This window comes from Adiantum capillus-veneris, chromosome 16 (assembly GCF_014529385.1).
Source record: "Adiantum capillus-veneris isolate H3 chromosome 16, ASM1452938v2, whole genome shotgun sequence".
Lineage (NCBI taxonomy): Eukaryota > Viridiplantae > Streptophyta > Polypodiopsida > Polypodiales > Pteridaceae > Adiantum > Adiantum capillus-veneris.
Genome location: NC_140946.1, coordinates 45975013 through 45985883, shown reverse-complemented (window position 1 = coordinate 45985883; position 10871 = coordinate 45975013). Strand labels below are relative to the sequence as shown.

Here is a 10871-nt window from a genome sequence, read left to right as displayed (position 1 = left end):
AGAGAGAGAGAGAGAGAGAGTAAAGAAAGTGAGTGAGAGAAAGACGAAACTCGACAGTCAAGGGGCTCTTGACTATGGGAGCTCCCCTATTTTGGCAGAAAAAATAATGTTGTAGAGCTAGTTAAGCAACGGAATTATGTTGGGTGTCGCTTAAGTGATGCATAGACAAAAAAAATAAGTATAGGACATCTCTTAAGCGATGCACTTTTGATTGCTTATGTGATGCATGAACATCATGTAAGTGAAGCTTTTGGCATCACTAACTATGTCTCCTATGCAATGGGGCAATAGCGATGTGTGTAGAAATGAAAAAGAGTGTCCCTACAAACAAAGCCTCGTAGTAGTGATGACACAGCCAAAATACCCAAAATCAAATGATCAATTGTGAAAAAAGAGGTAGAGAAGAAAGAGAATTGATGCTACGCACATGCACCACACACACTCATGCAAATTTTCACACTCTACATAGCTACACACACCATAGCCGCTAACTTATAATTAGAGTTAACATAGTCCACTCTCCATTATCTCTTATGTTTTCAATGACAGCTACACACTCTACATAGCTACACACACCACAGACACTAACTTAGAGTCCACGCACTACAAGAGGTCCTTCAATGTAGCGATGCCCGTAGTGCGACGCTCAGATGGGAAAAATCCCGACATCGCTATAGGTGTCACTATGAGCGTCGCTTTGTAACAAAGACTATAGAGATGCTCATAGAGACGCCTATAGAAACGCTCATAGAGACGCTTAACACTAGGTTGGTAACCTAACAGGACATAAAAGTGTCCTTTCAGGGTTTTGAAAAAACCTCCAAAACCATACTAGATCCACTCATTTTGTAAAATCCTTTCATGAGGTTATAGTTCAAGGCCTACCACACATGGAAAAAATGAGAAACTTGTAAAATTTTCCATCTTTTGGTCACACCAAGCCTCCAAAGTTGATGGACCAGTACATTTTCATCAAAACAGTCATTTCTTACATTTTGTTGCATAAAAATAAGATTAGGGATTTTTGTAGGACTTGAGATAAATTCCCTAGTTAACTTCAATGGGTTGGTGATCAGAACATATGATTGCTTCTCACTCACTATTTTTTGTTTTGCCAAAAGAATAGGTACAAAAAAGTTGAATTTCTACCATTCTGCAAACCTATCATCAAAGTGTCTATAGCCACGCTCAATACAAATAATATATGCATGTCTTCTTAGTTCCCTATTGTCCTTTAGGTTCATAAGGAGCCATGGAGCATGTCAAAAGAATAATACATCTCTTACCAAGGGGAATCTTGGGGGCAAAGATGAAGTACTAAATACAGCAAACATGAAAAAACTGGGTTCAACATTATCAGTTGTAGAATCCCATAGAAACTATTCAATATCTAGACAAATTTGATCCTTATGACTAGATATGGTTACTACCTACAAAATGCATGTAGTTGTCACAAGAAACTAACAATATTGAAAAAGCTGTACTTGATATACTAGAATGTTTTGTTTTCTTCTATAATTGAAAAAATCAACCATCGTTGTCTACTATGCAAAATAGGGTATTAGGTGCCCCAAAACTCAATGAATATTAGCTTTATGTTACAATATGCGACATAGAAAATCAAAACTGCATTTGGATATCATGAAAGCCACCAAAAAAATCATAGAAGAGCTAAAATTGGCTAAAAAACAGGATTTGACAATTTTTGTAATTTGGTCATAACTTACAACTTTAACATTTATTTCTCCCTAGAAGCATCATGACATGTTGAGGACTACTAAAGATAGTTCTCTAGCATTATAGACCTCACAAACATGAATTCTAGAGTGGTATAGCTGCAAAAAGTTGAAAAAAGCCACAAACAGGACCCGTTTTTTCATACAGTTTAGGTTGTGAAATGTTGTGCATGGGATAGACGGGCAAATAGAACTTCATAGCCACTTTTTTAAATATATACTTACAAGTTTATAGCTTTTAATAATAGTATACAATCCAGGATCAAAATGAAATCAACATATACATTTGGATCTTTTTTGTTCACCAGCACAACGTTGTTTTAGTATTGTTTGTAACTTCTAGTTATCTTTTCAAGTTGAAATGATTTTTAAGTAGTTTTAATTGTCAATGCCATTACACATTCTTTTGACAAAGAAAGAAAACCCTTAGAGGTTGTGCACAGTGATTTATGTGGGCCTATGTCTTCTAAATCCCATGGTGGTGCATCCTATTATGTTACATTCATTGATGATGCAACACAACATGTTTGGGTTTATGCCATGAAGTCTAAAGATGAGACCTTTCTTGCTTCAAGAAGTTCTTATTTAGTGTTGAAAATTAGTTTGAACATAGGTTGAAAGCTTTGTGCTCAGACAATGGTGGACAATATGTCTTTAAAGAGTTTACAGACTTCTGTTCAAGTAGGGGAATTAAGCGTGAGTTTACAGCTCCTTATACCCCTACACAAAATGGTTTTGTGGAGCAAATGAATAGGACCCTCCAAGAGTGGATTATGTCTATGCTATCACGGGCTAATTTACTGCAAGTGTTTTGGGTTGAAGCATTATACACATCCGTGTACTTGATCAATAGATCACCACATGCTTCATTATAGTTTCGTATACCTTTGGAGTTATGGTCAGGACATAAATTATCTTATGAAAAACTCTGCAAATTTGGTTGTGAAGCTTGTACACATGTACCCAAGCAGTTGCGTGCTAAGCTAGATCCTAATTCCAGGAAATGCATCTTCATTGGCTATGGTGTAGATGGTCAATTTGGCTATCGTTGATGAGATCCAAAAAGTTGATCAGTGATCCGTAGCAATGATATTGTCTTTAATGAGGCTAAGATGCATACATATCCAGTGAAAGAGGTTGAATTCCAAAAAGTGACGTTTTTTGATTTATCACCTCCTGTCTAGACAACTCCCAAGCCAATTACTACATAGGCTAGTATGAGTTCTGATCAGCTCAGGGATATCTCAAAGAGTCTCACATCCGCCAAAACGTTTTGTTCCAGGTGTGGATTTTGTTTTGCTGACAGATAGTGGTGAGCCTTCTTGTTACAAAGAGGCTATGCTAGCCAATGATAAGGTTCAATGGGAACATACTATGAAGAGGGAGTTGTCCAGTATTGCAAAGAACAAAACATGGAAACTTGTTCCATTTCCAAAAGGTAAGAAAGCATTGCCTTGTAAATGGGTTTAGAAGAAGAAGATTGACAATTACAAAGCTCGTTTAGTAGCCAAAGGTTTCAAGCAAGAACATGGTGTAGATTTTCAGGAATCTTTTTTCCGGTGGTCAAGATGACCACACTGAGAATGTTGCTTGCTTTGGTTGCCACTGAAGATATGGAGCTTGATCAAATGGATGTCATTACAACTTTCTTACATAGTAATCTCGAGGAAGAGATTTATATGCATCAACTTGAAGGTTTATAGAAAGAGTAAGGAAGTGTGTACACACAGTGGACGGGTGGGCGGCCGGACATCGGACGTCTGGCCTCGAGCAAAGGCATAGCGCCTTTACCCAAACACACGCGTCACAGGTGTGAGGGCTTGCCGTACTCGATTGACATCAGCGGTAGCATCATCTTGGATGATGAAGCAAGAAGGTGATCTCGCCCATGCGCGGCCTTTGCTCTTAGGTGTTTCGACACTACATACTAAACACCTAGAGTGAATTGCTGAATGAATTAAAAGACAGAGTCATCAGCATGTTGCATGACGATTTTCCCATGTCAAATCGGGAGATGAGTGCTTCAACGAAGACTTGCTGAAGGTGCGGATGCGTGATCGAGTACTGCAAGCACAAGTTCTCTGAAGTGCAAAAGGCAATAAATCATGGGTGAAGCAGACCAGATTGGTTGGCCAAAGAAGATTAGAAGAATGCAAAGCAAGCAGCACGTGAGAATCCCAACAAGTGCAAGCAACAAAAGGAGGTAGCCAGAGCGCGAGTAGAATCAGGGAGCTCGCACCACGTGGGGAGTGGCAGATGGGCGTCATTTGAGGCTGACTTTGTAAGTGTTATTGCATCGCCCTTTAGGTTTGGTAGTTATGGGTATTTGTAGTTTTAAATTCTTACATAACGTTTTTTTTGTATGTTTTGAGCAGTGGTCGATGGCTAGACATGATTCCACACCGTACTAGGACGAGTATGCAGATAGAAAGGGATTAAATGTCCTTATGGACATTCTGAGTTCTCGCTCCGGCTTGGTTAGTATTTAGCTTTACACTCTAACATTTGTTATATTTTAATGATAAGCTAAAAATTAGATTGTTTTGTAAGTATAATATATACTTGCAAAAAGTCTTATTGTTTTTTTTTGCAAAATCTGACAGATACATCGTTGGAACACGAGGAGACGTCGATTAGTCGACGTCAAAGTAGCAATAGCTAGATAACACTAGTTTTATTGTGTTGTAGCTAGTATATCTTGATCAAAGCTTTTTTTCTTTTTTTGCAAAACTCACAATTGTGAGTGGATAGTACATTTTGATCAAAGCTTAACAAGCAAGTCATTTTGCCTATGATGTGTATAATTTTGTCAGTTTATTGCTCTTGTCAATTCACTTTCTCGATATACTTTTGTCGGTTTTGCATCATTATTTTATGTTCAAAATGGTTGATTAGGTGGCAGGGTACATAATGTACGCCCTGCCACCAAAAAAATTTATTCTCGGACGTCGCTATATACATCGCTATTTTTGGACTTGTAACATCGTTATATGCATCTCTTTTTGCATCGCTATATATGTCTCTATTTGCATCTCTATATGTGTTTCTATTTGCATTGCTATATATGTCTCTATTTGCATCTCTATATGTGTTTCTATTTGCATTGCTATATATGTCTCTATATTCGTCTCTATATAGTGACGCCTATAGCAATGCGAATAGAGACGCATATAGCGACGCTTATAGTGACGCAGGGGATAAAAATATCCCCGTGTATTTTCGTGGCTAAGGTCGTCACAAGTGTGAAGAACCTCTTGTAATGACATCTCCATTATCTCCAATCTGTTTCACCTAAGCACATATGCCCAACTATAATGTGTCTCGTCATAATCACCATACAAAGTCTATGATAGTTCAAAGTAAGCATTTTTTTTATGTTTGTGAAAAGGTAGAGAAATCTCGAGCTTACAACTCTAACCTTTTCCATCGTGCAAGAGGGCGATCAGGGATGCTTCAAGTTTTATATTTTTGGCATAGATTCAATGACGGATATTTTAACTATGAGATACACAAGGTGGCTTGTTGTTTAAATTAGAAAAAAGATGTCAAGCTTCCTAATTGTATGTATCGCAAGAAGAACAAATTTTCCATAATTGACACTTCTGTTGCATATTTGACTGAGCATGGAGCCTCATATCTCTTTTAAAAATCTTGCTTTGAGAAGAAGAGCCTAGAGCGATAGAGCAACATGGCTCCTGTATGCATAGATCATTGAGTATGGAAAGAGGTCTCTTCTCTTTGCTTTGACAAAACTTAAGACTCGTGCAATTATTTTTTATATACAAATCGTTCAAGCCTAGGAATCTTCCAAAAAATTTCCATCAACAAAACTTTAGAGAATTGGTGAATTCCAGAAGTCAATTCCACAACACTTTGAGGGTTGACCACGTTATTATGTCTTTACCAAGCTTTTGAAAGTGACTCTTGAAAGCATGCTTAATAAGTCCCAATTATATAAAGAGGTTTTATTTTCTTAAGAAGAATTAAGATGTGATCGTAAGGCTAAATGTCAACCTTATGATGGATTTTCAAATTAGGTTAAGATTTCTAAAGTTTCTATGATGGTGTTAATTTAAAAAGATCGTGTTCGCAGGGTCTCAGGTTATGGAAAACTGTGATAAGTTTGTTCCTTTCAAGCATTAGTGGCTATGCCAAGTTTGATGAATTGGATATATGCAAGCTTTTCTTTGTGGATAGGGATATAGAGACTTTCTAATGTATAATATTTGTTTCACGTAGAGAATATATTTCAAATCTTTCCATTCTTGAGGAGAGGGTAGAAGCTAAGGGTGGTGTTTCTTGCAAGACAAGGTTGCTTTCTTTTACTCGAGCCTTAACATTCGAAAGATGAGGGAACACTTTGAAGAAGATCCTACACGTTTGCTTCTTGGAAGTGGGCTTTTTTGCCTTTATAAGAAGCAAGCCAAGGAAGGAGCGAATAAAATGCATGTAAATTATGGAATCTCCTGCTGCAATGGCCCCTTCTTCCTCGCAGCACACGTCTTGCATCTAGCAAGATATGCTGCACTGCGTGCAGCCCTTTTCTAATTACAAGGCTTGGGCCATGGTGCCTCAAATGTAATATATGGCTTCAGCCCACCATGAATTCTCTCCTATGCAGGGCTAGCAATAAATGACTACAAGCTTTCGCCCTCCTCTCTAATTCTTGCTGGCTTAATTTCCTTCATTCTCTCTCACCCATCTCTGCGCCCTCGCTCTCTCCACTATGGGCGATTTCATTGAAGAGGAAGTGCTGTGGGCGATGGAGGAGAATTTCAGCAGGGATACTAGTGAAGGCGAGGCCGATATTGGACAGGAGGGTATGGAGAGTGGGTGGAATTCGCATGTGGGTTGTGCTGATTATGCAGAGAAGGAAGGTACGCCATATCCATGTGCTTATGTAAGTTCTGCGCCTATGGACGTTCCCCTTGGGAGAAAGAAGATGGAGAGTGATGAAGATGATGGAGAAGACCGAGGGGGGTGGAGGTGCAGTGAGAGTGCCGACGTAGTAATGGCGGTGGCCTGCGCCAGGACATATAATAATAATACAGCTAGGAAGAGGCGGGTTCTTCATCACGAGCTTGCGGCACGTCATCCCCATCGCCAATACTACGTGACCTGCAGGCATGCGCAGCGGGCTCTGGCCTTCTCGATGCTGGAAGCAGGGATCGGGAGAACCCTCAAAGGCCGAGACCTCTTCAACCTCCGCAATGCTGTCTGGCTCGCCACCGGCTTCCATGGTTGACACACGTAGCCTTCATTCTTTCATTTCTTTAGATTTTGGACTGGGGCCCACATTAGGGTTGATTTTTTATTTTCAAAGATTTTCTATACGTTATGAGTAAGTTAATGCTAACATTTTCACCCATTAAACACAAGAAATTACACAAAACCTGGCTAAATGCCCGGTAAAAAGCAACCACATGACCCCACAAATGCCCTCAATGACATAGTCTTTTGTTGATTCTTTTGTTCTTCCCAACTTGTCCATGAGTCCTTATTACCACATCCAAAATTTTGAGTTAAGACTCCACAAAAATGTCACTTTAAGAGTTCTTTTGAAAGACCATGAAAATTCTAAATTATTTTCTCCTATATGCATTACGTATGTACAAGTTCAAGACTTGTCAAATAGATGTTTGTGGTGTTTTTGCCATATGATTCCTACATCATTAGCATGTTCTTCTCTCTCTCTCTCTCTCTCTCTCTCTCTCTCTCTCTCTCTCGCGCGCGCGCACACACACACATTTAGAGAGAATGAGAAGCTGAGAAAAAAAGTAGTTTCAAATAGGAAAGTTTGCAACCAATTACTCAAAAAATCCAAGAATGATAAGGAATATTAGGAAAAGGCCTTGAATATATATGTTAGGACACATGTGACATTCTCCCCCTCCCTTGATTTGGATACACGATCATTATAAGTCATGCCTACACGCTCGCAAGGATGCTGCACTAGAAAAGAACATTCCAATCTTTTAAAATAGTTTGCAAGACAATCATAAACATCAAAATGTTGGTCCCAATCTTTTAAATGTCTTGCAAAAAAACAACACCAAAATGCTCGTAAAATAAGTAGCACAAATAATCTAATGTTACAGCTAGTTCAAAAACTCTTCAGTAAAGATTAGTATATTATATATGTCAGGCCAAAGGCTAGGGGCTAGTCTAGACCAAGTTCGGGGGTTACCTATATAAAGGGAGAGAGGTTGGGTGGAGAGTAGGGTTCTAGGACACTCAGGTCTCACAGTGCTATCAGAGCTAAGTTTAGCAAAGCAAGGCATGGAGCTATTCTTGGCAAAAGGTGTGCATGAACTCTCTCTCTCTCTCTCTCTCTCTCTCTCTCTCTCTCTCTCTCTCTCTCTCTCTATGTGTGTGTGTGTGTGTGTGTGTGTGTGTGTGTGTGTGTGACGAAGAAGGCCATATGGGTAAGGCCAATTAGAGGGAAAGGAGACGTCATGTTGACCGCTACAAGAAGACAAGGACTTGGTGTCATTGGGTTCATGCTACAAAGGGGATAGTTTTTTGACTCTTCGACTCTCTCTCTCTCTCTCTCTCTCTCTCTCTCTCTCTCTCTCTCTCCAGTTTTGTAGTGAGCACAACGAGCATTCCCTTCACCATTATGCTACCTACCATTGTTGGACTCTATAGAGCTTGTGTTTTTTCCCACTTTGGCGCCCAAGGAAATCCACTTTGGTTAATTTTCATTAAAAAAACTCCGAAGGGAGTGTGCCCATGGCACACCCCCCTTACCTTCTCTCTTCTCGCATGCGTAGTGTAAACCACAATTGAAGGAAGGTGGTAAGCAAAGTTCGGGGCAAAGCCATTAGGAAAAATATGAACTTTGCATGGGCCTTGTAAGAATGTCTAATTTTAAGGGATTAATGCTAATTTTGTGTAGACTTCGGGGGACAAATGCATTCAATAGGCTACTTTTGAGTTGGACTCTCTAGGCTTCCTTTTAGGGCCTGAAGAGTGCATGTACACGAATGCATGCGTGTGCGGTGTGGTGTGCGTGTGGGAAGGAGAGAAGGAGAGAGTACACAAGCAAGACTGTAGTATGAGCTACCCCTTATTCTTTGTTTATGTACACAAGAATAAGGTATCAGTGGGCGAACGTCCATAGCTTGGGCGGTCGGGCAAGGCACAGACGCCTGTACCCCAACAACCTCCCACTTAAAGGCAAATAGGCCGATAAGTGGGTCCTATTAGCTAAACTACTAGTATGTACAAGAAAACAAGTGAGAGACTCTCTCAATCTACGTCCACTGGCTTGCTCAGTCGATTTACATGTAGTCATATCGGCTCTCATGGTAGGCAAGCGTACATACCCACGCTAGAGCCTACATGTAAATCTCGCAGAATACTTTGTATGGTCTGCAAAACTCCACTATGAATCATGCTAGTGTCAATCATCGCACGACTGGCAATCCCTGTTGCAAATGCTCCCACTGCAGCTACTAGGTCGAGCCTCGTTACTAAGAGGTCGTACATGAGACGCCCGAACGCTGACAAAATCTGCGTAAACCTGGTTGTACTCTCCTCCCCTACGCTATGTGCATACTCTACATTATCAAAACTAGCTGTCACAAATGGATGTGTCAACTTTGACTCCTGGAGGACCACCTCCCCCTCATCCATAGGGACTCGATGCGTGTGTCTTGATATCACCTCATCAACCTCTAGCAGGGATTTAATATTCACGTGATCACGTGAAATTTAATGTGATCACAATGTTCATTATCACATTTACATAATCACAATTGACGTGATCACAAAAGACCTCCAGTAAGTGGTGACGTGGCAACCCACCAAAAACCCACCAGAGTATGCATTTTTTAATGGGGCTTACTAGAAAGCTATGTGAACCCTAAACCGAGCCTATAAGGCAATGAAAAAATTCAAGCGGACTTACCGAATTGGATGATTTCTATAGGTTAAGGGGTAGTCACGTGAATATTTAACGTGATCACGTATTTTGAAATGTGATCACCACATGTTATTAACGCATTCACGTATTTGTGATCACATTAATGAAATCATTGACCTCTAGCATGAGCATTTAAAAAAACTCCATCTGTCATCTCTCCATGTGTCTCTAGGGAGCAAATCTGCTTTACCTCTACCTGCACATACTCTGAAAATACCTGTTGTATCTCACTAGAGCACTGCCACTCTATCTCTGTCTCTACAGAGTCCACTGGCATGTCTTTCACAGCTAAATGCTCTGTCCCGTGAGCATGGTGGAGCTCACCTGCAAAGGAGACACGTCTTGTCTCTCACTCAAAGCATGCCAACAACAAAATCGAAACTATGGAATCTCGTACCTCAAACACATGCATAGGATATACCAAGCCATTGCGGACTCCTCTGGCAATCACTAATGAATCGCAATGCATCTAAAAATACTGCTCTCTAAGCACTATGTGACAACCAAAGTCTGTTAATTGTCTCACTGAGATAAAGCTCTGTCTCTCCTGAAGAATGTAGCGCACATGTCATAGCGTGTATGATGCACCACTGGAAATGACAAACAAACATCTCTTGCACCCTCTATGTCAAACGGCGAACCATCGGCCAAATGCACACAGCCAAAACTCCCACGAGAGAAGGTGTTAAACCAGTCACGATGCGGTGTGACGTGGAAAATTGCATCCTCATCTAGCAACCAATGTGGAGAAGCATCACCACTCAAATACATGTAATCAGGAGGAACACTAGAGGGAAATGTAACATCATCGTCATTGGCATGTGAAGCCACCACTCTAGCATGTGTTAAAACCTCATCTGCACTACGCATAGATCTCTGCTGCTATCGCATACGCCTGAAAGAACAATGCCTAATGTGCCCTGTGTGACCACAATGCCAACAACGCAAATATCGGCAAGAACGAGACCTCTGTCTCTCACCGTCACACATGTCTATTGCAGTAAGTGAATGCCAAAATAGAAACAAAGTGGGATATCACTCGATCACTACACAATCATGAAAACCATGACCAATGGCATCAAAATCGATGCTCGCATATGCATAAAACAGCTTCACAATCTGCTATCTGCAAGCATAAACTGGGACAAACAGCTCAATCGATCGTAAAGCGCATAGCTATATTTGCAAGTAGAGAGAAACTAGCTCAA

At 40.4% G+C, this 10871-nt stretch overlaps 1 protein-coding gene across 1 annotated transcript; it reads left to right on the top strand.

Annotated features, from left to right (window-relative positions):
- Positions 1–6235: 6235 nt before the first annotated feature.
- On the top strand, positions 6236–7204 carry LOC147438960 (uncharacterized). Its single transcript, XM_086484223.1, has one exon. The coding sequence runs from the start codon at positions 6463–6465 to the stop codon at positions 6979–6981; it is 519 nt and encodes a 172-aa protein (XP_086340349.1). The 5' UTR covers positions 6236–6462; the 3' UTR covers positions 6982–7204.
- Positions 7205–10871: the final 3667 nt, after the last annotated feature.

Excerpts from the sequence above, each read along its gene's own strand:
- LOC147438960 (XM_086484223.1), top strand. The coding sequence starts at position 6,463 with ATGGGCGATTTCATTGAAGAGGAAGTGCTGTGGGCGATGGAGGAGAAT.